Raw genomic sequence first — 27,059 nt, 5'->3', positions numbered from 1 at the left:
CCCTGGGCAGGGCGGGCGGGCGGCGGGCAAGCACAGGGGGGGAGAGCCGAGGCCCGCAGCCCGCGTGGCCACCGAACCTGAGCAGCTCCGCGCAACCGCCCGACGACTGCGTCCTGGCATACCCGCCCCCTTCCCGGCCAGCGCGCCGACGTTCCGCTGCGCTCCGCGCAACCGGAAGTGGTCGGACCCTAGGCGGAGGGACCTGGCGGAGCGGAAGTCACTCCGTGAGGCAGTGGCGACGGCGGCGGCGAGAGGATGAACAACAAGTTCGACGCGTGAGTCGCGCGTGGCCGCCTCCCGGGGCCCCTTCCCCCAACCGTTCCCCGCGTCCGGCCCCGCCGGGACCGCCGGCACCGCCGGCGGCGCAAACTGCGGCACCGGCCTCCCTTCCTGGTTAGGGCTGCGGGCCGGCCGGGCCTGGGCGGCCGGCGGGGAGGAGGGGGTTGGGGAGGAGGGATGCAGGGGTCTCAGGGACCCCAGGGTCGTATGGACCCAGAGCGAAGTGCGGGGTCCGGGCGGGAGGAGGGAGCCGTGCCGCCTGGAAGGAGATTTTCGGACACCCTGCCGGGCGGGTGCGGGTTGCCAGCGGCGTGGAGGGGCGGAGACCGGAGGTTTGGGTGTTTCCGCAGCCTGGCTGCTCTGCTTCTGAACCCAGCTTTTCTCACACACTCCCTCTGGCCTAGGCAGGTCATCTCTCCTGAGTCTCAGTTTTCTCATTCGCAAGGTGCGGACGGTAACAGAGCCCATGTCGTAGAGTTGCGAAGATGCAATGAGGTAACGTGGCTGCCGCGCTCAGCGCAGTGGCTGCTCAGTTACGGAATTCTCATCTTCCCGAGACTCCTTCCTGCTTCCGTTCTCTTCCCCCTCCTTTTCCCCTCTTCGAACACACTCTCCAAGAACTGCTCAGTTTCTTGCCCAACGGGTATACTTGTTATTGCCTCCTCCTGCAGTTCTGTATGTACCCTATCTGTTGTGTGGTTTCTAGTTCCAGCGTCAAACAATTGGGAGGTGCAGAAAGGAAATGCAAAATATTTTTGCATGTTTCCCTGCAGCGATTGTATCTGGAGGTAGATTATGTTTTGGCTTTCTTCTGGTAGTCCAGTAAATCTGTCTTCTTTTCCGAAGACCTAGATTTCCAGTCTCAGACCCACCAGTTACCAGTTATTTGACATTAAGAAAGTTACCCAATCTCTGAGCCTCTGTTACCCAAACCGCATTAGTGGTTAGTGCTCTGCTGCCGCAGTGAGTGTGATAAGCATCAAATCACATTCGGCAATGCTTAAAGGTACTTTAAGATATAAAAAGTACTACATTTAAGATACAAATGTAAAGTGGAATTACTATTAGTTTAGGTTGTGACCCACTGTTGCCGATGGGAAATTGGAGTTTTTCCGGTACCTTGAGTGCTGGTATGCAAATTCCGAGGTCCTGGATTCCAGCACTCCTGGCAGCTCCTCAGGAATGCTTCCTGGTTGCTGAGAGGGCTCTGCTACTTGAAAAAAGTCTTTGGGAGTTTGCTTCTGCAGTCCACTGCATAGCTGAGCTCATCCCTATACTAATTACCACCTTCTCCTCCCCCGCACAGTCATAAGCCCTGCAACTCCTAGCTTCAGCTCTAAGTCCTGCCTCAGTGGAGCTTTCTGCCAACCCTATACCCCTTTCTCCGCCGAATTGAAGAAATCAAAATTTCATTTTAAGAAGGCACTTCATGGGTAATCTGGCCCAGCCCTACCCAGATCATTTGGAGGTTTGCAGTAAGCTAATTTAAGAGTGGCAGTAATGGCTTCCACAGGCATTTTGCTATTTTTCACATATTATTTCTACTAATTCTAACAACCCTGTAAGGGGGTCATGTTACCTCCTTTTAGAGATAAGGAAAATGAGATTCTCTGAGATTAAATAACTTGCCCACAACAACAAGAAGGGCCATATGGTGAGGTTCAAACCCAGGTTTGTTGTTTAACATTTGTTCAAGCACATCTTGACAAAAATTAACCTGGGTCATTTTTAATTAGTTCTAATTGTTAACTATTCATTATACTGAACATCTGTCTTCTAGCTATGCAGGAAAAAAACAAAGCTGTCTTTCATTCGAAATTAGCAATTGAAGACGGCACTCCAGCCCTTAGTTTTGTTTTTGTTGTCTTTGTTTTTCATGCAAAAAAAGTGCAGTTTTTAGACCACGGCTGCATATTTGGTCTCTGCATTCTTCACCACATGGCTCCTAAGGACATGTTCCAGTTTGCCAGAGTCCTAAAAGTCCAGTGCCTGGAGTTGAGTACTGTAGGCTAATCTGATGGGCTCAGATTAAAGAGGAGCTCTAGTCTCCTTTTCTGTGTGACCTTCTATGGACCTAAACTAATAGCCGCCACCCCCACCCACCCATCAAGTCATTAGCTACCATTGCCATTGATCCTATTCATATGTAAAAGCCTAAGATGCTTTCACTGTACTGCAGTCCCTACGGTGTTGAGCTTGGTTTTCAAATCTAGATGCCATATTTGATTTTGTCCCGATTCTTTTTTTCTTAGCCTTGGCCCATTCTTAATTATTGTCTGAACCACTTATTCGACATTCATCCTAGTCTGCCTTGTATTGCTTTGATTTTAGAAATGCATTCATTAAACGTGTTTGCTTTCTGCCACTGCCTGATGCTGGACGTGTAAAGATGAATTAGACCAAGTTCCTACATGCAGTGAATCGTCTAGTTAGAGTATGAGGACATACCTGGGCAGAAGCTTGGTGAGCTAATTAGGTGCCACTCAGCCTGGACAGCTTCAGATGCTAATTGCCTGCCTAAGTGTATTGAGCACTGATTTTTCTGTCTGGATTGTGTCTTTGCTCACATCCAGCTTCAGGCTGGTAAGAGTAGCCTCCGGAAGACAGGATGCAAATGACTTGCCTTAAGTGTAGGCTCAAAGAGCAGAGTGGTTGCTTAGCTCCACCCTCAAGAAATGACAGCATAAGATGAAGGTCCATTAGGGTTTCCATTTACTATCTTAGAAGGGAGTTAGGAGGTGGAGTCCAGGGATCACAGTAGCATTGTTTCTTCTCTGGCATAATTATTTTTGTTATTTTTCTGTTTCCTAGTGGTTAGCAGCAAAAGCACTAAAAAGAAAGGCATTTATATGCTTCGCTTGGGGCTAGAAAAATGTAAGATGCTGGGGTGACGGTGCCCCTCTTTAACCAAGATTGAATGGAAAGGACCCCAAAGGATATAGTGGGGAGTTGGGAACTGAGAAGAGAGAAACGATGTGAGTCCCTGTGGTATGCCCTAAAGAAGAGAATTAGGAGCTGTCTTGGGCCTAAGCAATTAAAAAAAACTCATGAAATGTTCATAATCAGGAGACAAAAAACTGGCCATGACAGTACAGCTGGGACAAGTACAAACATTTATATGGGGATGTTCAGAAGAGGGAATCCCAACTCATCCTAGAGAGAGATCAGGAAATATTTTCAAAAGAAAGTGGTCCTGGACTTCCCTGGTGGCTCAGCGGTTAAGAATCCACCTGCCAATGCGGGGGACACAGGTTCGAGCCCTGGTCCCGGAAGGTCCCACATGCCACGGAGCAGCTAAGCCCGTGCACCACAACTACTGAGCCTGCGCTCTAGAGCCTGCGAGCCACAACTACTGAGCCCATGTGCCACAACTACTGAAGCCCACGCGCCTAGAGCCCATGCTCCGCAACAAGAGAAGCCACCACAATGAGAAGCCCACGCACCGCAACGAAGAGTAGCCCCCGCTCGCTGCAACTAGAGAAAGCCTGTGCGCAGCAACGAAGACTGAATGCAGCCAAAATATAAATAAATATTTTTTAAAAAGAGAGAAAGTGGTCCTTAGTCTGAATCCTGAAGGACAAGTTAAGTAGGGGAAGAGGAGCTCTCTGAGCAGAGACCAGGTGATGAACAAGTAGGTTGACCACTGGAGGGAAAGGAGTTTGTTGTACCATGCTGAGGTCAAACTGTGTGTCAGGTATTCCATAGGTATTCTTAAACACACAGTGTGCTTGTAAATGTTGTGGGACTTGCATGCTAGACAGGTTCCTCTTGAAAAGGAAACCAGACCAGCTCAAGTTTAATGAAGGGGAAGGGGCATTGTAAGCACCATTAGGTCTCCCAGGAGTCCAGGGAGGGTGAACCAAGTGAAAGAGATGGCAGCATCACAGACAAAACCATTCTCCTTTCCACTCTCTGCTCATCTGCTCATTCCCTTTACCCCTACTGACTTTCTGTGCTCTTGCTTGTTGTCTTTATTCCCTCATGGCTTTTCTTGTATGAGACTCATATGACTGCCCTAGTTCCTGAATCCATATGATCTTTCATCTCCTGGATGAAAAGCTGAGGGAGGAATTGGCTCATAATTTTGAGCAAGCCCCTGAGGCATCGCTTATTGGCCAGGCTGGGCCACCCTTTAGTCTGGTGCCCTTCACAGTCATGTCTTGGCCAGGGTGGGGTTGGGGACGGTCATGGCACCATGTACAATCTTGGGAGTATATTCTACAGCTAGGGCTGTGAAGTGGGCACAGCAGGCACCCCAGCGCGTGCCTAGCCCATCCATTCTAACATTTGAGCGCTTTTTATGTGGTAGGCACTGGGGATTCATGGGCAAAAAGAAAAACAGTACAAAATACTTTGCAGCATGTTTCTGCATCTATAAGGTAATACAGGCATACCTCTCATTTTACTGCACTTTGCAAATACTGCCTTTTTTTTTTTTTTTTTTTACAAATTGAAGGTTTATTGCAACCCTGTGTAATTAGATGATGGTTAGCATTTTTTCGCAATAAAGTATTTTTTAATTAAGATACATACTTTTTAAAGACATAATGCTATTGCCCTCTTAATAGACTACAGTACAGTGAAAACATAACTTTTATATGCACTGAGAAACCAAATAAGTTGCGTGACTCAGTTTATTGTGATATTTGCTTTATTGCGGTGATGCGGAACCAAACCCACAATATCTCTGAGGTATTCCTGTATCTGAGTTACAGTTTGACCACTTCTAGTACCTTTCCTGAGAATTGCCAGATTCCATTTGACTGGATAGGGGCGGAAAAGTGATTTCAGAAAATATCTGTAAGTTAATGGTTCAGCTCTAGACTAAACAGCATTCTTACTATCTTTGTGAATTCACCTTCCATTTATCTTTTTGTCTGGATCCAGTGAACTTTAGGTTCACTGAAAGCCTTAGTATTGTGTTTTGGGGGGTGGCAAATTATGCTCAGAGACAGATTTTCTTTGCCAGTAGTTTATTTACCACAGATCCAGTGTGGGAATTACAGTGATTTCATAAGCCAATAGCATGCAGATGTCCCTTATTAAGCTGATAAAGAAATAACATACCATACTCCAAACCAATGACAGGTTAATCACACTATTGTTCCAGGCAAGGGAAGATGAAAGGAATAAAGTCCAAATTTAGTTCAGTTGTACCTTTATATGAATTGGTACTGGATGAGATGGCTTTGCCAACCAACAGCTGAAGTCCAGCTGCCAGCTCAAAAATAAAAGTCACTTGTTGCTAGAGCACATTGCTAGGAAACTACAGCACTGGTGTTGATGGGCAGGCTGATCTTTGTGGGGCCGCTACACAGTTTGCCACCACTGCTAAAGGAGTCACCTTGACCACAGCAGGAACGAATGTCCCTTGCCTTCCTGAGACTGCTGTAGGGTTTAACATCACTGCCAACCAGGAGCGAGTGGCTCAAGATCTCCAGAGAGCACGATCAGCGAAGGATAGCTTTGCCCGGACAGAAGCGCTTGGATCTTCCTCACACACTCTCAGTATTTATAGTCTAAATGTCCCCTCGCCATAGTTCCTTCTTTGTTTTTATTGATAAGGCCCTGGCGGTGCCACTCAGCAGGTGAGCTGCTAGTGCTTATCAATGACAACAGATGAGGTGACATCCTGACACACTTATTCTTACATCAAAACAACTTTACTTCTAAAAACAACTTTTTTTTGGTCTTTGTCATAAGCAGGTGGATTAAAATACCTTCATTTAAGTCATAAATAAGTGGATTTGAAATCATAGCAAACCACTACACAACACTTAGGGTGGTTTCACTGCTCCTGAAAGGGATTTGACTTAAAAGGCAAGAAGACGTTCCTTTCTTTAATTTCTTTTTCTTTTCACTTAACATCAATTGAGCATCTTCTTGTGCTACATGTTAGGGCAGCATCTTGTCCTAGATGCTGAAGATACAAAAATTAATAAGACACTGTTCTAAGGGCCCCCTCTAGTAGGAAAAACAGATGTGGGAGGAGTGGTACCTTAGGCTGAGGGGGTAGTGTTTGCAAATAACACAGATGGGGGAATATAGGTCGCTTGGGGAGGTGGGAGGAGGGAAGGAGGATGCCAGTTGACAGGAGTCAGACTCTAGAGGATCTTACATTTCATTGTACTTTATCCTGCATGGTGGACATCAAAGGGCAAGGGACAGTTGAGAGTTTTAAGCATGGAAGTTAAATGATTAGATTTGCATTTAGAAGGAGCATGCTGGTGGCAATGTAATTGAGATGACAGGGGAAGAAGGCCTAAACTAAAGCAGTAGCAGCGGGGAGGGGTAGGAAAGATGGTTAGAAGAAGTGGCAAGAAAGAAAAGTTTTTTAACTTCATTTGAAATGCCAAAGCAGTTATTTAATCCAGAAATTCTTCTCATTATTGACTATTTTTGGCAAAGAAAACAATCCCTTTCACCATTTACCTCTCGCTTCTTTGTGCAGCCTTTTAGAAAACTAGAATGTGGTGCTTTCTGGAATTCACAAGTTAGCTGATGGGCAGTTTCATTTTTGTTTAATCCTCCTAATTGCCATTCTGCATTCCTTTGCTGTCTCTCATCTCATGTGCACCTCATTGCCTGAGTGACTTCGGGTTGGTTTCATGGTAGTTCTTTTGACCTGGTGGCTTTGTTAGATAAGCAGGAATCAGCTCAGTCATGGGGTAACGTTGTTTTGCCTTTCCGTTTAGATTGAAAGATGACGACAGTGGGGACCATGATCAGAATGAAGAAAACAGCACACAGAAAGATGGTGAGAAGGAAAAAACGGAACGAGACAAGAGTCAGAGCAGCGGCAAGAGGAAGGTAAGTTTTGTGCTGCCTAGATGTGGTTGCCTTTGGACTTGAGACTTGGTTATCTTGGGAAATCTGGAAGATGCAGATGAACTTGATGGCATCCTGTTTTGTAATATCTGATTTTGTTCTCAAAAAAGGTTGTTGAATCACTGGAGTTCATTTTGGGACTTAGAACTTTTCCCTTGCCACATGATCTTGAGGTGCTGCCTTGCTTTCCAACATTCCCCTAGCCTGAGGTAGGGGGTAAACCCTGGAGTTTAACGAGGACGTTAATTGCTTCAGAAGCTGCTGCTCGGTATTTCAAATCCTGCACATCACTTAGAATTTTTGACCGTTTAGTTAGTAATAGTCTGAGCTGATTGATCCCACAATATTGAGTACCTTCCAGATGCAGGCATTTCAGGTGCTAAGAGGACACAAAGGTGAATGAGACTGGATGAAGGAGTTTACACTTAACAGTACCAGTAATACTAGTAGCTGCCATTTATTGAGTACTTACTATGTGCCAGGCATGGTGCTAAGCACTTTACATCTGTTAATTAATTTGATCCTCTCAGCAGCCCCATGAGGTGGTGGCTGTTATTTTCCCCACTTTGCAGATAAGCAGCTGAGGCACAGACTGGTTAAGCAGCTTGCCCAGTGTCATTAGCCAGTAAGTGATAGGGTGTCATGGAGGAGGCCGACGTGGCCTGGGAATATGTTGAGATAAGATACAAACGTAAATATCTGTGATAGGAATTAGAAAGTTATGAAAGCATTAAGAACAGAGAGAATGTTACAGGAACTTAGAGTCAGTTAACCACTAACTTACCGTGTCAGCAGAATCTTGAGCCCACTGCAGGTAATTGAGGATGTATCCTTTTTAAGTGTGGAGGTGGTAAGGGGTGACACTGTAAAATGTTTTCTCAGTCTCAGAGCATGTGAAAAATGCCCAGATTAACACACCTTCTTTAATTCACAGGCTGTTGTCCCTGGGCCAGCGGAGCACCCCCTGCAGTATAACTACACTTTCTGGTACTCCAGGAGAACCCCTGGCCGTCCCACCAGCTCACAGAGCTACGAACAGAATATCAAACAGATTGGCACCTTTGCCTCTGTGAGTACTGGGTGGTTTAATGTAGTGAGCCTTGGTAGTACATTCATGCCTGTGTTTATTTACATCATTGTGTCTATATACCCTCCTGGTAACATACTTAGGATTCTAGTTTCCCTAGTTGACTGACCTGAGTCTCTGAAGTCAGATTGGCTCGTTCTTAGATTTCTCATTACACGTCCATAGGTAACATACGTCAGTATCAATAAGTATGTGAATTGTGGAACTGGTCAGAAGGGGACAATACAGAAACACAGGCTTGTTCAAGTAGATACTTATTGAGTCCTTACTGTGCGCAGTGTCACGGGGGATACAGAATTTTATAGTACATGGTGTCTGTTCTCATGAAGCTTGACAATAAAGTTGAGAATAAAATTAGAGTTTTTGTGTTTAATAATCTCCCATTAGGGTGCTGGATGTGTTAGTGATTATGCATAAAGTAGCATCTTTTTTCTGTGTTCAGAAAGAAAAGGAAGTCTATTTTTTGTGGGTACTGTCAGTGCAGAGAGCCCACACTCTGTCTTATCTCCCTCACAGGTAGCTAGAGTTGTGCACACTGAGAAGCTGTCTGCGACTAAAACCAGTCTTGTTCAGTGAAGATTATTATATATTTTGTAGGTGTAGTACAGTCGATCTCTGGGCCGAATCAAATGCAGGATTTGTTATTTTCTTGAAATTATTGAGGTATTTGTCCTGTTTAAAATGCAGACACTGGAAAAGAAAACTATAATAGAAAATAAATTTTACGATAAATTAGTAAAGAGGAGGACACAATAATAGGCACTTTGTGTGATTTCCTTCGATCATTATGATAGCCCTATGAGGTCAGTGATGTTATCCGTATTTTACAAATGAGAAAAATGAGGCTTGGTTAAGTATCTGATCTGAAGTCTGAAATCTGTGATAATTTACTTGATTAAGTGGAGGAACCAGTATTGAAACTCAAGTTGGGTAGGCTGTAAAAACCACCTTCCAAATCCTATACTCTTTTACTCTTCCATATACCAAAATGCATGCCAGGAGGCTCCAAGTTTTAAAAATGTTTGTTTACTAGAAGAAGCTATATCTATCTGTTTATTATTAATCAGATATGCATATATAACTGATAATCAGATCATCTGATTACTATGCTGAGTTGATATAATTTCAGCCAAAAGCAAAGATCTTGTTTTAGTTGGCCTGTGCTCTCTTACCACCAGTAAATTTAGGCTTTTTTGAATTATTAAAAATAGCTTGTGCGCTGGTACATATTTGGTTCAAGAAATGTTGAATGAATTCAAGGCACTAATAGGGTTCTAAAATGAATAAAAAACCTTGCCCTTAGGGAAATAAGACATGCCCAGGAATTTCCAATACAGGGAGGCAGTGGGAAGTGCTGTAAGAAAGGCGTGGCTAGAGTGCTCTTGGAGTTCAGAGGGAAGGAATTAATTTCAGCTTGGAGAAAGCCTCTTTGGGAGGAGATGGGTTTAAGATTGAATTTAAAGAATTTGAACATGTGATAAGAAGAGGAATTCTTGGCAGAGAGAACAGTAGAATTAAACTTAAAAATATCCATGTAGTCCTAACATTCCTGAATCCACGGAAATTTTGATTGCTTGCTAGACATTACAGGTAAAATGGCAGCCATTATGTTGTGAACAACTGGTTAAGCGCTCAGAGGATCAGAGAAGAAACTGAACTGGGGAGTAAGTTTTCATTCAGGAATTTGTTCAATTATTTTAGCATAATTATAACTATTTCTAGCATTTTTCTTTCCCTCTTAAGAAAGGCATATATGAATTTACCCAGCTTGCTCAAGGAGGGTTTTTGTTTTCTTTTCTTTGGGCATGTATGCTGAGTTGAACAGTTTGTCCTCAGCGTCATCTTGGGTTAATGCTTCTTTATACTCACCAGTGTCATGTAATTCAAGGCATTGGGAAATGCCTCACAATATTAAATTCCTCACAAAGAAATAATTGCATTGTAAAACCAATGATGCCAAAGCAGTATTTCCCATTTGTCCTCAATCCTAGTGTTTGACAACATTTAAAAAGTTCTTGAAGTTAAGGTAACTAAGAAAGCCATGTCTTGAAATGGAAAGAGCATTGGATGTGGGGATCACAAGTGTCATCTGTTCTACTGCTTGACTTTGTGGGCTAGGGCAAGTTCTGAAACCGTTTCCTCAATTATAATATGAAGAAGGTAGTTGAGATGATTTCTGAGGTCTTTTCTGCACTTCATATTCTGGGTCTAAATGTTTATTTTTTGGTTTCAGTTGGGAGTTCCAAAAATGAAAATTGCCTTAAGAGAAGGAAAAAAGATAAAAGTTTAATACTATTTCTCGATCTGCTTACTATTTCATCTCTCTTATGGTTTGGATATAGGATTCTGGCTATAAGATTATATAGGATGGCTTTAAGATTGGTGGAGACCAAACGGTTAATAAAGCAATGCTCAGTTGGAGGATTGGGAGTGGTTGGTGTACTTTGTCCCCACCACCCCCTCAAGTCCTGATTCACAGTGAGCCAAGGTTTCTAGTAGGCATACTTCATTTCTTTGCACTGTGTTAGGGTGGGAAAAGATTATTGCTCATTGTATGCATATGACCACTCACTGTCCCAAATCACTGGGTGTAATTAAGCAAGGCAGTGGCTGAGATGAAACACTGCATTGAAGTCCTACAGATGGCATTCATTCCTAATTTCTTTGTAACCTGAGACATTTCCCATGTTCCTGCTCTCTAGAGGAATGGAAGGCACAGCCATTTCACACAGTCTGAGGTCTGTTTCTCCTCAGTTGCTATCCAGATCTGGGAGTATGACCTGAGTCTCTGTCTGCTTGGTACCCATTTTCAGCTGCGCATTATGGAATCTTTCTTCATGTTTAATTTAGAGCCAGCAGTGTCTTGGCAAATACCAACTGTTTCTTCAGACTGTTCCACATTTTCTCTTTCCTCCTAAAGTGTGCACTTCACTGGCCAGTACTTTGTAGCTATTCTCCATGAATTGCAGAGGAATAGGGAAGTAATCTCTCCTAGCAAATCACTAGTGAGAGAAACAGAAATAGCATGATGAATATAAATAAGCATACATTTTATAGAGAAATATGTCTAATTTTCTAACAGGACTGTGGAGGAGGAGCAAAGAGAAAATTTCTAGCCAAGAAAATGGACTTAAACCCTAAGTGAGAGGCTAAGTCCTGCTTGGTTTTTGGACCGTCCTGGCCTTATCAAGGGCACCATGGTATGGAGTAGTGCATGTGGTTGATTCTGTCACTTGATGCTCAGTAACTAAACAGAAATAAAATGTATTTCATTGTAGCTAATGCTATATTTGATGGTAAACATCTTTGATCAAGAAGTGCAGTTATAAATAAGTCATGGGCGTGTAATGTACAGCACAATGACTAGTTAACGCACACAGTTAATAATACTGTATTTTTTTTTTAAAGTGATTTGGGTCTAAAGAAATACATTCAGGCTGAGGTTATGTGGCGTTTAATCTGTCTCAAGACTTAAGTGGTTTTTTTTTTTTTTTTTAATTTTTATTTATTTATTTATTTATCTTTGGCTATGTTGGGTCTTCGTTTCTGTGCGAGGGCTTTCTCTAGTTGCGGCGAGCGGGGGCCACTCTTCATCACGGTGCGCGGGCCTCTCACTATCGCGGCCTCTCTTGTTGCGGAGCACAAGCTCCAGACACGCAGGCTCAGTAGTTGTGGCTCACGGGCCTAGTTGCTCCGCGGCATGTGGGATCTCCCCAGACCAGGGCTCGAACCCGTGTCCCCTGCATTGGCAGGCAGACTCCCAACCCCTGCGCCACCAGGGAAGCCCTTAAGTGGTTTTTATTGTGTAAAAACAGGGTCCTCTTACACCGTGTGATGAGGGGAGTATGTATTGACATTGACCAACTAAGGCTCCTAGCTGAGGCTGGTATTTCTCACCTAAAGAGTTTATTCTTGTATCAACAATATTACATTATTCTTTTATCAAAATATACAGTATGCTTTCCTCTAACATGCCTTCCTTCCCACACAGTCCCCCGAATGAAAACCTAACCTCCAGAAAGTAGAGCCTCTAGCAGAGTGTCTTCCGTGTTTATGCTCTTCTCTTAAGTAAATCTCACATTCATTCAAAGAAGCATAAGAAACATCTTTTCACTCTGCTATCTTCTCTCTGCAGGTGGAGCAGTTCTGGAGGTTTTACAGCCACATGGTACGTCCCGGGGACCTGACAGGCCACAGTGACTTCCATCTCTTCAAAGAAGGAATTAAACCCATGTGGGAGGTGAGAACTGAAAGCCTCAGACTGCTTTTCTGAGCAAGTTTTTTGTTTTGGGGGTTTTTTGTTTGTTTGGTTTGGTTTGTTTTTTTTTAAAAGCCATGTCAAAATTAAAAGTATTTTATAGTCTTCTCGGGGCTTCCGTGGCGGCCCAGTGGTTAAGACTGCGCTTCCGCCGCAGGGGGTGCAGGTTCCATCCCTGGTCGGGCAGTGAAGATCCTGCATGCCTTGTGGTGCTGCCAAAAGATAAAAAAAAGTCTTCTCTGAAAGCTGCGTCACTATTTGGTCCTTTGGAAATGGGACCTCTAGGAAAAGGCGCTGATTCCATTGTTTGTCTGTGTGGATGGTTTTCAAAGATTGTTTTGTCACTAAAATGGTATTATAACAACATTAGAGGATTTTTTAAAATTACTCTTCCCATAGAACTGGTTTTGTGTGTGTGTAATATATTACCATAGGGTACTTATGATTAAAGTGAGTAAAAATAAGCTTACGAGCAGCAACTAGAGACCCAGAGCTGAGCTCTATGATCTCTTTGCTGTAACCCATCTTCTCCTCTCTGATGCCAGAGTGTTTTTCTAGAAGACAAACGGGATCTCACACACATACCCCAGTTAAAAATCTTATGCAGCTCTCCATCACACACATGATCTTGCACCTAATTACCTTTCAGGACTTGTCACCCGTCATCTCTAAATCCTCCCTTCACTGTAGCTAGACCTTCCTCTTTGCATCTCTGTCTCACAGTCAGAGTTTGCACACTGCCCTGTTCTTCCCAATGCCTGCAGAGCCCTTCACCTGCTTTACCTGGCTAACTCCTGTGTCCCTCAAGACCCGGCTTAAATGTTTTCCTCTTCTTGGGTGTTTCTGTCTTGTTCTTTTTGAACTTCCTATGCATATCTCTGTTACAGCAGTACTTGTCAGACTGTACTGCTGTAATTAATTTTCTTGTCTATCTTCTTCACTAGACTGGATCTAGGTAGAGACTGTGGCTTCATGTCTGTATTTGGGACATGGTGACTCTTGATAAACTTCTGGCGAATGAAGTAAGGAGTGATCTGTGTTTGAAATCTGACATCATTTCATTTTGATGTAGTTCTGAAAAAAGAGGAGGAGGATGATGATCATTACCATTTTGGCTATGCCGTGGCTTGCAGGATCTTAGTTCCCCGACCAGGGATCGAACCTGGGGCCCCGGCAGTGAAAGTGCCAAGCCCTAACCACTGCACCGCCAGGGAATTCCCAAGAGAGGATTATTTTTAAAGGGTCCGTTTGGCCATTTTTTCCTATAGAGTTGAATAATTGGGAAGCAACAAGACTTCTTAGTGATCAAGGGATCATTGGCCCTAAAGCAAAAGCAAAAGAGCTGTGAAACCATATTTTAACTTTAAATGCTTTCTCTCTTTTCACAGGATGATGCAAATAAAAATGGTGGCAAGTGGATTATTCGGCTGCGGAAGGGCTTGGCATCCCGTTGCTGGGAGAATCTCATCCTGGCCATGTTGGGGGAACAGTTCATGGTTGGGGAGGAGATCTGTGGGGCTGTGGTCTCTGTCCGGTTTCAGGTAAGCCACCCCACAGGCAGGTCTGCTTTCGCATGTTGCCTTTACTCTTCTCACTGCCTCCGATTTGCTTTGATGATTCTTTCTGTCGTTCCTCCTGTAGGAGGACATTATTTCAATATGGAATAAGACTGCCAGCGACCAAGCCACCACAGCCCGCATCCGGGATACGCTTCGGCGAGTGCTTAACCTACCTCCCAACACCATTATGGAATACAAAACCCACACCGACAGCATCAAGTATGTGTTGTGGGGGCTTGCGGGGGGCGTGTCCCTAAGTTTAGCAAAAGTAGGTCCTTAGTTGGGCCCAGAGGAATGTGGTCGTACGGAGACTGACTTCAGGAGAAGGGACAGACCAGTCTTCCCCTAGTGCTTCTGGCCACTTGTGGCAGTTCTTTGCTGGCGAGGTTCCCTGTCCACCTGCACTGTGGGGTGCTCTGTATGAGAGAGCGCCCTTCTGCAGAATCCCAGTTGCACTGCCTGGGCTGGCTTTATTTACACAGGCTGTCTTGTCTTTCATGCACTAACCACTGTCGTAAAATGAAAGACAAAGTGCTCTTCTTTTTCTTGCTGTTTTTTAAGATAATTTCACTGAACAGTAAGGCCCTCCTCCCTGTCTGCCCCTCACTCCACTTCTGCATGTCTTTTTAACCTGTTAGCTTCAGTCTGTTTTCTTTGTCCTGGGAAATTGACTTCGTATCAGGAGTGATGACTCCATTTCCTTGTGTGTAGAGCTGAACTCGTAGAGGAAGCAGAGTAGCGTGTCTGTGGGAGTAGAATCTAAGGGGAGCATGGATGCCAAAGGGGAAATTAGCTTTGCAGTCTACCTAAGACTCGAGGAAGTGGAGCTGGACGTCCACAAATGAGAATCACTGGCTAGGGTTGCTCCTTCAGTGATTGAATGTCATAAATAAATTCAGGTTATTATGAAAACGTTGTGGGGAGTGGCTGTTAGATTTTTCTCACAACTGGAGGAAGAGCGAGCCAACTAGGAGTCAGGACTTGGAGGTTTAGTTCTCTCCTTTGACTCTAATATCAATGTGTGCCTTTGAAAAGTTTCTCTGCCACTCTGCTTCAGTTTCCCCATCGGTAAAATGGGGGATAATAACGCTTTACCCGACAGGGTTGTTTTGAGGCTGATTTAATCTTTGTAATTGAAGGTCCTCAGATGGAGAATGCGCTTACAGGGCCAAGTATTATTGCTCTCATTGTCATCATTAGTAATAATATCACCATCCTGCTTATTAAAAACATTACTAGTAATGAGCCCAGCCATGGTGTTTAGCAGGCAGACCATTTGGGAATCTTTTTCCCCTGAATTTACAGATCATACTGTGGGTGGAACTGGCTTAAATGAGCTAAGCGCCAGTTTTTAATTGGGAATGCTGCCATAGGAGGTGGTCTGTATCACATGGCTGGGCGTGGCGCATTGTAGCCACCAACAGTTACTAGCTAGCCACGACCCTGATTGCTTGCCTCGGCAGTCCCGGGCCAGGCAGTCCCTGGCCAGCGTTGTTTTTCTCTAGGCAGATTTTTCCTGTTCTTTGTTCTGTAATACAAGTAGTTTCTGCCTTCCAGCCAGACTCAGTCTAGGCTGGAGAGACCCACACCTGCCTTTTCTAGGACTCTTACATTCAAGGTTCCCAAATGCTCCCCACCCCCATCCCCCGCAAAAGCAACCTTTTCGCCTGGGTAGGAAAGGGAAAGAGGTATTTTTCAACTCTCCCCTCTCCACTGTTCTCCCTCTCTAATACCCTGCAGCAGTTCTTCCTGACTTTTGTAGAAACACGTACCAGTCCTTAGAGTCTAGGAGAGCCTTTGGGCTTATTGCCTTAGTCTGCTGCTTGCTGCTTTATCCAGAGGTCTGCCTAGTACTCCAGCCCTGCAGCTACAGGGACCAGAAAACCCTCCTTGATACCTAGATGCTACTTTTCCCTCGCGTCTCCCTCTCTTTCTCTCCCAATGTGCCAACATTTTGCACTTCCACTAGAATGCCAGGCAGGCTGGGCCCCCAAAGGCTCCTTTTTCAAAACCTCTGGAAGCCGCGGTTGAATGTGCCATGACCCTCTCCCTCTCTGGATGGCACCATCATTGAAGCTGGCATCATCGGAGTCTCTTGTTCTGTTGGCGTGCTACCTGGAAGACCCTTCTGTCCCGGACAAGAGGAATCGGAAGAGCATTTTATGTTTTAAGAACAGGCTGACGCGCAGCAGCTACGACAACAGCTGAGATCACTTAATAAATGGTGCTAAACTAGCTTGTCTCATGCTCTTGCTCTTTATGGTGCATCAGAGAAGCGGCCTTTCAGACTGACTGTCACCATATTAAGGAATGGCACAGACTTCTCCGTGGAGGGCCATCCGGGGAGTGCAGCCTCATTTCCATAAGCCCACTGTGTAACGTCACATGGTATTTTGTTCCAGCTCTGCTGAGGTCCGACATGATGAGGTGACATCTAGCTCTCAAAATGAGACCCCATTTTTTTGGTATTTGAATTTTAGTTTCCATCTAGTCATGCTGATGACCAGAACAGAGTGATTTCTGATTTAGAGTTCAGCTTGAAAGTCCATAAGGTTGGAAAGGGGGATCCTTGGCCTTTGCTTTGCTGACTCTGTTTGTCTTACTTCAAAGAAATCTCTTGCTTGGAGGTAAAGCCCTGCTTCCGTCTGTGTGCGGCTGTACGTATAGAGCTTCCTTGCTTTGTGTTAATGGGGTTTTCTCACTGTGCCAAAGCCGCCCAAGCCACAAGCTCTTATGCCAGCCTTCTCCCTTCTGCTCTCCCCTTAGAGCCAGATCATCTTCCTCTTCGAGCTCGCCCTGCTTGCACGGTCTCAAGGTTCCAGCCCTTCCCTTCCTCCCAGTCCCCAGGGTTGTTGTGCATCAGGACCCGGGGTGGGGAGATGTCTTTGTCCTGCTTGAGTGTGCTCCTTAGGGCGTCTGACCATACATAGCACGTACCAGCCCCTCATGTGCTTTGTGGCTTGGCGTGTATGTGCTACAGCTTGGCCTTCAGGCCCCTAACCTGCATGTAGAATTTCAGCAAGCCTTACGTTACTTTAGGCTTTCTTAGGAGCTACCACCAAAACCAAAAATGAAACACTTTTGCCCGCACTAGGCCAGGTTGCCTGATTGTGCATGTGAAGGTGGCTGTGGGCATAACGTGGAGTTTGCCAGAGTGGCTGTGCTCTTCCATTATGGCAGCAGCACCCTGAGCTCTACCATCCTCACTGACCGTCGGGCTCCATGTGGCCTGGGATCCCACAGAACACACACTGGGACTAAAGCGCCCTGGGCTCAGCATCCTGGAGGTGTTCGTTCGTTGCTTTTTTTTCTATTACGTACCCCAAATTGGTTGAAGGACCTAGAAGATGGAGATTTGTTGATGTATGGAAATGCCTATTCTCTCTGTTTTCAGCGTTTGTCAAAGAATTACCTTCTATGGCCCTTTCCCTCTTGCCTTCCACTATAATGTTACATGTATTGACCTTAATTTCAGCTAATGTAACTGGTCCAGGGGATGAGCTTGATGTCACCTTCCAAAGAAGAGTTGATCAGAAAGCACCAAACTGACCTTGAGACCCCTGTGATCCTTGCCACATCTGAACAGAAACCGGAACTGTTCCGCTTTGTTCTACTCCTTGTGGCTCTCCCACAGGGGTGGCTCTGTTTGAGCCAAGGAACAGCAGCTGCTTGGGCTTGAGAATTCAAGGGAAATGAGGAAGAAAGAGCCAGCAGTTCTCTCCCACCTACTCTGGAGATTAGGGCTCCTGGAAATGGTGAGGGGAATTTTTTTAGAGGTGGCTTAGATTTCTCAGTCAAGCGTACTTCCACCTTGCTCTGTTTCAGTCCAGTATCCAGTGTCCTTCTTCAGCTCTCTGGTTTTCCCAGGCTTCCCCTGATCACGCTGCTTGCGGCCTTTCCCTGCTGCGCTCCTGAGAGGCTGGCGCTGCTGCGCACAGGGCGTGACAAGCTGCTTTGCTGCAGAGGAGGTGCTGCCTGCTGCCTCGTCCCCTTGCTTACTGCCAACAGTTAGCCCCTTCAGGGCGCGCGGGTCCTGCCTCGTCCCCTTGCTTACTGCCAACAGTTAGCCCCTTCAGGGCGCGCGGGTCCTGCCTCGTCCCCTTGCTTACTGCCAACAGTTAGCCCCTTAAGGGCGCGCGGGTCCTGCCTCGTACCCTTGCTTACTGCCAACAGTTAGCCCCTTCAGGGCGCGCGGGTCCTGCCTCGTACCCTTGCTTACTGCCAACAGTTAGCCCCTTAAGGGCGCGCGGGTCCTGCCTCGTACCCTTGCTTACTGCCAACAGTTAGCCCCTTAAGGGCACGCGGGTCCCACTGAGAAACGTGAAACTGGTTCAATTGAGTGTTAGCTCAGGGGTGTGGCTCTTTCTAATGAGGCCAATCGTAGCTGAGATTTTAGAGATTTGGGTCCTTGCAGGCATCAAGTGATTCACTGTATCTGCCATTTTGAGGACAATCTCATAACAGAGCCAGACTTGCAACCCAGAATCATGAGACCACCAGGATAAGACTTGGGGCCCAGAGCCATATAGAGCAGCAGTGCCTTTTGTGAGGAAATTCCTCTTTGGAGTAGTCTCTTGAGTCCCGTCGTGTCTCTGGCCTGGAATGGGAGAGGGAAGACAGACAGGGCCAGCTGCACTCAGTGGGCCACAGTGTTGGGAAGACTGACCAGGCCCCTCTGCAGAGAGAGCTGAGGGTAGGTGACTTCTCTTTATTCATTTATTCTAGAGGAGAAATGGGTCGAATCACGGGGACTTCACCACGTCTAGATATCACTGTATTTAAACATTGAACTTCGTAGGCAAGAACCAACCATCCCTTCTCTTGCCATGGCTAAATCATAGCCAGGTGGCACTGGGTCATACCAGCATAATTGCTGGGCTTTGCATTTGTGAAATGTTTCCCCATGCTGATGTTCAAGGTAAAGCCCAGACTAGCAGGAGGCCAAGTTCGTCCGTGAGTACGAGGGCCAGCTGAGTGCAAGGCTGTGAACTGAGGTTTGGGCCAGAGTAGGGGCAAGTACAGAGTTACACAGAAATGAGATCTCTGCTCTCAGAATTTGCTTTCTGGTAAGTGAGCTGGTAAAAAGTGGTCTTTAAAGGACTCATTGTTATCCTGTCATTTGAATCTGTTTAGAATGCCCTGTAGGCTCTATTAATCTCACGGTAATTTAAAAATATATATTTTTTTAAGAAACTCAATTTACATGACAGTATTAACATTTAACTTGTTCTTTCTTTACCTTTAAAAGAAACAAGTTTTAATATTACTAATATGCCTGGGATGCCAGATGGAAAATAGCTAGAACATTCGCACCTAGTTTTAGGCGTTTGATTTGCCTCTTAGTCAAGCATTGGCCTGTGAGAACCAGCGATTGTACCAGTGACTCTGATCAGCTATTTTATCTCCACTGAATCCATATGAGGAAACTTCTTTGCCCACATTCTTCATGTTGAAGTTTTTACATACGAAGAAAATACTGCTGAAGAAAATGGGAGGGCAGTTTAATACTAAACTGGATTAGAGGGGAACTCTGACATCCATATTTCTGAAGGTTCTTGACACAGAGAACTTTGGTTTGGACTAGTGTAGGGCTTTCTGGAAACAAAAGGATAAATGAGGTGAAGCTTCAACACAGCCATGTAATTTCTTGTTGACACCTAAATTGCTTAAATAGAATTTAAGTCTCACCTTTAGAGCAAGAGAGGGGTTTCCTGGGTCGTTGCCCAAGCGTCAGATTTTGCTTTCTCCTTACCTTCATTTGGAGTGAAGAGTGAAATGACCTTCTGACATCACTCGTGGACTCTCAAAGTTCATCACGTTACCATCTCTCCAGAAGGAGCTGTGAAGCAGATGTCTTTCTGTGGAAACTGAGTTTGTGAATTGATAAAGACTGGCATGCTTATTGGGTGCTCTTCCATTTTCCTTCAGTTAACATGTATCAGTATTTTGGCAATACTCTCTCTGAAGAAACCATTAACTTCAGATCAATCTCTTATTCCGAGAGATACATCATTAACTTATAAATGCTGCTGTTTACAAGAGGGAAATACTAATGAAACTGATGTGAATATTGCCTGGAAGAATGAATTTGTTGTGCCAGGTCTCTGTATTTAATCCCTTCCTATTTAAAAAAAGAAAAGCTATCTGTAGGAGACCTACTGATAAAATATATTTTAGTGGTCATAATATTAAACCTGTAGTGAGCTAATAATTTAGCACATTAAACCCTATATGTTGTCACCATAGGTATAGCACCCCTTTAAACCAAGAATGGAATAATTGACAGTAAGGAATTTTAGATTTAAAGGCACCAAATTACCCATTTTATATATAATTCCCAGGGAAGTTACCTGACACTTTGTCCCTAAGTGACTGAAAAATGGTTAAGGCAAAAAGGAAGGACATAAGCTCCTCAGAAAACTTGAGGTACGTTAGGGCTTCCGGATACACAGGGGATCTAGCTTTCTCCCGGTTTTTGGCCAGCAGTCACCAAGGCCCTGGTCTTTGTGGAGCATCATTCCAAGAGACTCTACCCTCAGTCGCATTTTTTATCCCTTCCTAACTCCGATTTCTAAATTAAGTTAATAAGCATTAAGGTTGTGTTGCGCATTGGCCCTTGGAAATTTTGAGCTGCTGTGACATATACAACTTAAATTTTAAGATAATAGTTACTTGGGTATTATCAGAAACAGATGGAACCTGATAAGAATTTGGGTCTGAGTTTAGAAGGGTCAGAAGGTTGGAAATATGAAAGCAGATAAAGTGGTGTAATTTCCTCATTGCGTCTTTGGACATTGTAATGCTGTTGGGTACCTGCCTTTACCGTCAGGGTGAGGCCTGATGAAGAAAGATAGTTTCTGCCCCCTGTCCTCACGTCCCCAAGGCAGAAAGCACTGCTGCCCTTCGCCTCAGGGAGTTGGAGGTGTCTCCCATGGTGGGTGAGCTTAGCTCTGACCTCACTTGTCTCCCCTGTAGACTTGTGGAAGGAGTGGCTAGAAGGACGTGCAAATCCTCTAGGGAGTAGTGAGGGCCAGACTTAGCCAGTAGCACGAGCCAGGAGAAGTGCCAGCTGCCCCTGAAAGGTGCCGGCCACCCTGCTAAGCTGAGAGGAAAGTCTAGGAGGGGAACCTCACTGCTGTGCTTCCAGGTATCGGTGGGCTCCACTTGACCTTGAGGGTATCTGAAATGGGGTGTGGGTTTATCTTGTCTGTTCTCTCTTTGTTAAAAAAGCCTTTGATCTGAATGTACTATTGTGTTTTTTGTCTCTGGTTTGCCAGGGCCTGGGAGGAGTTTCATGGCCTGGTGAACAGCAGCGGCCGCTGATCGGACGCTCCCCCTCTGTCTCTCACACTCAGGGTAGGGCCTTGTCTACCTTCTCTGTAACCTTGTGACATACCTCTCAGCCGTAGGCCCCTCTTCCCAAGGGGATGCCCTCTCCCCACCTGCCCCCAGGCTTGCCTCTGCCAGCGCGGAGCCTGCTCCAGCCGCTCCTCATTGACTGACGCCGCGGTCTCAGGGGAAACCACTGAGTCCACAGCCACTGGCTTATGCTCCCTGGGTCACGTGTCTCCTGGTGAACCCCTGGGCAGGTCGATGAGCCTCTCTACACCTCTGTTTTCTGATTTGGAAAATGAGGTTCCATGGACTAACATGTCTCTGGTGTCTTTGGATGCCAACATTCCATGATTATAAATGGACCAGAGATCCATTTTCTTTGGCCCGGACGTGGCCACTTTTAAGCCGTCTGACAGTGTCCTGTGACTAGTAGGACAGTTCCACAGGCCACAGTATGGGTTAGGTGAGAGGTATGTCTCGTTTGCTGGTGGTGTTTGTCAGTTGTGAGGAAACAAGTGATGGAACTTCTGAGTTTCAGCGGTTATTGTGAACTGAGGGTAGATGTCAGGGCTGGTAGGAGGCACGGTTCCAGGTTGTATTGTGGCGAGACCACCACGTGTTTGCTGGCAGAGAGAGGCCCTGGGATAGCGAAGGCTGGGTCAACCGAAGCATTCACTTTAAGAATATTTGTATTTCAGTTAAGGGAGTTCCAAGTCCATGTCTGTCTCTTTAGCAGAAGGAGTTGAATTGGGTAAATTTATTCTGGATGAGAGGAATGGATAAGAGGACAGTATCTGCATGTGCCCGACCCGAGAGCACATTCCTAGACAGTAACCATCCCCGCCCCAAACCCACCCCTAAGAAATGGAGACTTTCTAAGGTGGAAAAGAGCATGTCAGCTGTAGCAGCTGCTTCAGAACTCCCCTCTCCCGGGGAGGAAGGGAGGCCTCTTCAAGGAAAGGAGACCAGCATTCCTCAGCTGGGCTGAAGAGATGGCATGACACTGTGAGGGACAGAAGCGGGTGGCCAGGGGTCTGAGTAATAAACAGTCCCAGAATTCCTATACACTCATGCCACTCATACCTGTTTTTTCAGTAGTTTAATTCCTTTATTATAAATTCAGCTTTCAGATGATAACATTAGATTTTCAAAATTGCAATTTAAAGAGTTTCTCTGTAAAGTATAGTCAATATAGAATTCTGAGATGGATGAAAAACATGTATCAGCTCTAATACTGATACATTGATTTGTAGGCTGGAAAGCAGCAGATATTCAAAATAAATCAGTTAAATTTCCAGAGGCCTGGTGCTATAATGGATTTGTTTTAATAGCATTACTATATTTAATCCTAAGATTCCTTTTTTTTTCTTTTTTTTTTTTTTTTTTTTTTTTTTGCTTTTGATATCCATAAAATTGGAATGCTTACAGTGAATGTGATAGGAAAGGTTTTTGTCAGTTTAATTGGCAGCGTTTACCTCTTAATGGTGGTACCTTTAAAATTCAACAGCATCTTAGGTTCCATAAAAAAAAAAGCTTTAAAATGAAATTGGAATAGACAGAATGGAAGAAGACTTAAAATTATTCCCTCTCCCCTTAGCTAACCCTAAATTCCCCAGGAAAAAGATCTTTGAATTGCTTTGAAAAGTCATAGAGTTGCGTAAGTTGCATAATTGCCGTTTTGTAGTCTCTTTGTTCTTTTTGTTGCCCCACCCCCATATCTTTTTTATAGGGCAGATTGAAGGGAGCATTCACGGGTTAGGTGTTCTCCTTGAAGCACAGACTTGGGAGAATGGGAGGAGTATTAGAGTCTAAACAAAAAAAACCCAGCTCACTTCATTGTCCTAACAGACTTGAGAAGGACTTCATATTTCACCTTTATTGATTTAACCTTGTAAGTGGTAAAAGGGGTGTTCCAAGAAGATGCGCATACCCAGCTTGTGGTGGTTTGAGCTGCCATTTTAGAGGCCCCAAACTTCAGCCTTCTTGTCCTCCCTCCCTCTTCTCCCTTCCAAGTAGATCATTATCTATGAAGAAATAAAAGACTGCTATTTAAATCATTCTTGAACCACAAATACTTTTCCTCAATTTGTCTGATGTTTTGTGACATTACATGTGGCTGCTCATATTTTAGGACTATGTCATTTGACCTCTATTACCATTACAAATAAACATTGCCCTTTTAACCATGGCTTCAGTAGAAGTCCCGGTTAGCTGCTGGTTTGGGGCGGTTGTGGGGTGGGGTAGATTCTGAGTCCCTGCACGTCTAGGCTGGCGTGCACAGAAGCAGTGGTCTCTCTTGATGGCAAATGAAGTTGGTGTGGTCACTCGGTAGAGGTGAGAGGTTGAAGTTCGCCCTAGTAAACCTAGGGGGTTTGCAATTTTATTTACTTTGCAGGGAGGGAGAGAGGAGGAAGCCAGAGCTGGCCTGGGCCGGACAGCTGAATAGCCAGAGAATGATTCCCTGAAGACCGTGATGTAAAAATGTTATCATTTCCTTCTAAATGATCTGTTATATCATTGAAAACCATTGAAAAAACCAAAACCCAAAAACCTTCCCAATAGTCTGCACATTGCTAGGTGCCTGGAGGGTCTAGCTTTCCGGAGCTCTGTCTAGATTGTCTAAATTTTAGTTTGCTTTTAAAAGAAGAGAAGCCCGTCTTTTAAAAAGAAAAATTGCTTGTGGCCTCTGCCACTCCCTGTCTGCCTTCTCCCTTTCTCCTGATCTCTCTGTGCCCTGCAGCCTGGGGTGAGGGACATACCCGAGGATTAGTTCCCAGCTGGTTTGAGGTGAACACGTTCCTCAGACTAAATTTGGCACCAAGCTCTTCTCAACCCACTTTTTTTTTTTTTTTAGAAAGGCTGGACCTGAGCCGCCAGCTGCCACCCGCCTGCTTCAGCCTGTCATTGTCAGGAGCCTGTTGCCCACCCTCATTGCTCTTTGTTTTTCTCTATATCAGACTCTGGAAAAACTCAGCTGGATTCTTCTGGCTCTGTTACTCTGTCCCTCCCCATTTCCATTTTACAAATAACCCTTAGAATGATTCTGACTTCTTAGAGATTTCTGACTATGAAGAGATCTGTGGCAACAGAATTAGAATAAATATTACGTATCTTAGTGGGAAGGTGTTATAGAGCCCTTCAGCTTACCTGCCACCGGGAGGGTTTGTTCTGGCCCAGCCCCAGCACAGTGCAGGAGTTCTCCAGAACGTAGGTGGCCTGCGTATGGTGATGATTAATCCTAAAGATTCTCTTCTTTACATCACTAAACAGCAGAAAGGGCTGAGTCCAGATATTTGCCTGCCATCTCTCTTACTCCAGATAAGACAGATAATTCTCCCACAGTCAGAAGATTCTCTGACTCTACCTTCCCGCACCCCTGGCTTTCTAGTCTCCCTGCTGATTGACTTTTGTGATCCAGTTGATCTGTGGGGGCAGAGGTGGCATCAAAGGGGAAGAAGGAAGCAGCAAACCCTTCTTCCTAACCACTTCTTTGTTATTAGAGGTGTGCTCCGTTATGCAGGCTCTGTCACAGCACAGCGTCCCTAAGGGGCGACTCAAATAGCACACCTCAGTTACGCCTGCTTTTCTCTGTCTTATGATCAGATGCATTCTTATTCTTTGCTAGCTTCTTGCGGCCCCTCAGTGGGGTCTGCCCGTTTGAAAGGCCCTTTAAAAAGATGATTACCCCACTAAGTTCTCTTTGTGTTCAGTCTTCAACTCCTTAGATGGAAATCACTGAAATTCTCAATAGCATTGAGCTGCATGGTCATGCATGTCAGTTACCAAAAAAAAAAAAAAAAAAAAAAAATACCAGTGGGCTTTTGAGATAACATCAGTTTCTTCCCAGCCAGAGTTCACCCACGCCAGCTCCATCCAGTTTCCCTCTCAGTGTACTTGTCTGCAGTTATTCACTGTGTAGTGAGGGCTCTGAGTTACTGTCAGCCTGCCACCATCATGGAGGAGAATCTGTTAGCCAACAGCAGGAGAAAACTGCTGTTTGGCTGGGCTGAGCATATTCCTTCGTCAGTATTAATTCACTCTGGACCAATTGCCAGATACCCAACCAATTGCAGCAATTTTAAGACAGGTCAGTTAAAACCAAAGCTTCTAGAATGTTCCATTAAAATTAAATGGAAGAAATCATTCCAAAATCAGGTTAATGAGAATTTCTGTCTCAAAATTTCAGACAAATTTAAGTCTGAAGCACTGGGCCAGAGCAGTAGATGCAGTGACCTTTAAAGCCCCTTCCAACCCTGAGATTTTGAGGATTAAAATGGCGATGCGAACTGCTAAGGTGTTGTTGGATTTCTAGGCTGGAACAGGAGAGGTTACTAGTGGGCGGCCAAACCTGTCTGCATCCAATAGAAGGCAACTAAGAAGACATCACAAGATCTGTTACACACACACACACATGCACGCGTGTGTGCACGTGCTAAGTTTCTAAAGTAAAGTGTACTCAGGTTTCACCTCTTGGAATATCCTTTCATAAGCAGCTATAAGTTTTGAACCAAGGGATTTTTGGTTGGTTGGTTGATTTTTTTGAATATGTAATACAATCTATGGTTCAATTTTTTTAAAAAAATGCGTGTGCGTGTGTAAAAGAGAAAGAGGTTTCCGTCCCACTCTTTCTCCACCAGCTTCCACGGTGTCCCTTCCCCTGCCACCACACCGCCCCAGGTAACAGCGTTTTATTATGTATGACTTCCTTGAGGCAGATATGGGCCTTATTATTTCCTCCACCCTCACTTACACAGGAGGTAGCATATCATGTCCACACACTGTTCTGCACCTTAATGTTATCAGCTTCTCTTGGCGATCTTTCTATATTAGTAGAGAGTTTCTTTTCCTTTCATTTTTTTTAAGCTGCACAGTATCCCATTAATATTTAGTCCCCTATTAATTAATTTTTAGTCCCTTGTTCACACGTGTTTGGGTTGTTTCTGACCTTTTGTAATTGCAACCAGTTGAGTCCAAGTGTTTGAAGGGACTTGGGAGGCAGGTTGCTGTGTTGGCATCAGATGAGCAAGGAAGGAAGGTCCTGGGGTGTCAGGAGGGCCCGAGAGCTGCTGAGGCCAGGTTTCCGTGTGTGTGTGTGTGTGTGTGTGTGTGTGTGTGTGTGTGTGTGTGTGTGTTGCCTTGAGACGACCTGTGTATTGAATGCTCTCTTTTCTCCCATTTTTTTCTTTCAGGGACAATTCAAGCTTTCGAAATACAAAAATCACATTGTGAAAGTACACAAGCTGGCAATAATCCTTTTCTGTGTGTGTGTGTTTGTCCGAAGCGGACGGGAGGCCTCCGGCTGGCCCTTCCACCTGCTCACGGAGGGGCCGTCCCCGAGCCTTGTGCTCCCCTTTTGCACTCATTCCTGGAGGACGGATTCCGCTGGACACCCTCCAGCATCGCTGACTTTATAAAGCGGAAAAAATGGAAAACGTGACTTTGTAATAGACAAACTTTTTTTTTAATGGGGTTCTGTTGGGGGAGTTCAGCCTTTCCTTTTTCTGTGTGCTCTCCAGATGCCTCCCGGGCACCCTGTCGTGCTCTCCTCTGCTGTACGAAGGGCGTCGTGACCACGTGTACAAGCCAGAGCTGTCGACTGAGCGTGATCAGTATTATGAATGTCTGTGCATCCAGGAAAAGCTTTTTGTTGGAGAGTCCCGGAATAGCTATAAATGCTGTCTTCTAGATCTGCCATTAAATTATTGGGACATTT

At 45.0% G+C, this 27,059-nt stretch overlaps 1 protein-coding gene across 3 annotated transcripts; it reads left to right on the top strand.

Moving 5' to 3' along the window:
* Positions 1 to 35: 35 nt before the first annotated feature.
* On the top strand, positions 36 to 27,059 carry EIF4E2 (eukaryotic translation initiation factor 4E family member 2). 3 transcript variants are annotated; one of them, XM_082395613.1, is made up of 8 exons: positions 36 to 275; positions 6,975 to 7,089; positions 8,042 to 8,176; positions 12,330 to 12,434; positions 13,841 to 13,993; positions 14,094 to 14,230; positions 21,289 to 21,367; positions 26,536 to 27,059. In XM_082395613.1, the coding sequence occupies exons 1-7, from the start codon at positions 256 to 258 to the stop codon at positions 21,332 to 21,334; spliced, it is 711 nt and encodes a 236-aa protein (XP_082251739.1). In that variant the 5' UTR covers positions 36 to 255; the 3' UTR covers positions 21,335 to 21,367; positions 26,536 to 27,059. The 3 variants fall into 3 exon arrangements, with proteins under 3 accessions (XP_082251739.1, XP_082251740.1, XP_082251738.1); XM_082395614.1 differs by lacking the exon at positions 21,289 to 21,367 and having other exon boundaries at positions 37 to 275; XM_082395612.1 differs by lacking the exons at positions 21,289 to 21,367; positions 26,536 to 27,059 and adding an exon at positions 15,981 to 16,246 and having other exon boundaries at positions 42 to 275.

The sequence above is a fragment of the Balaenoptera borealis genome (assembly GCF_965194805.1).
Source record: "Balaenoptera borealis genome assembly, chromosome: 6".
Classification (NCBI taxonomy): Eukaryota; Metazoa; Chordata; class Mammalia; order Artiodactyla; family Balaenopteridae; genus Balaenoptera; species Balaenoptera borealis.
Note: the sequence above shows the minus strand (reverse complement) of the source record. Positions and strands in the feature narration are given on the sequence as shown.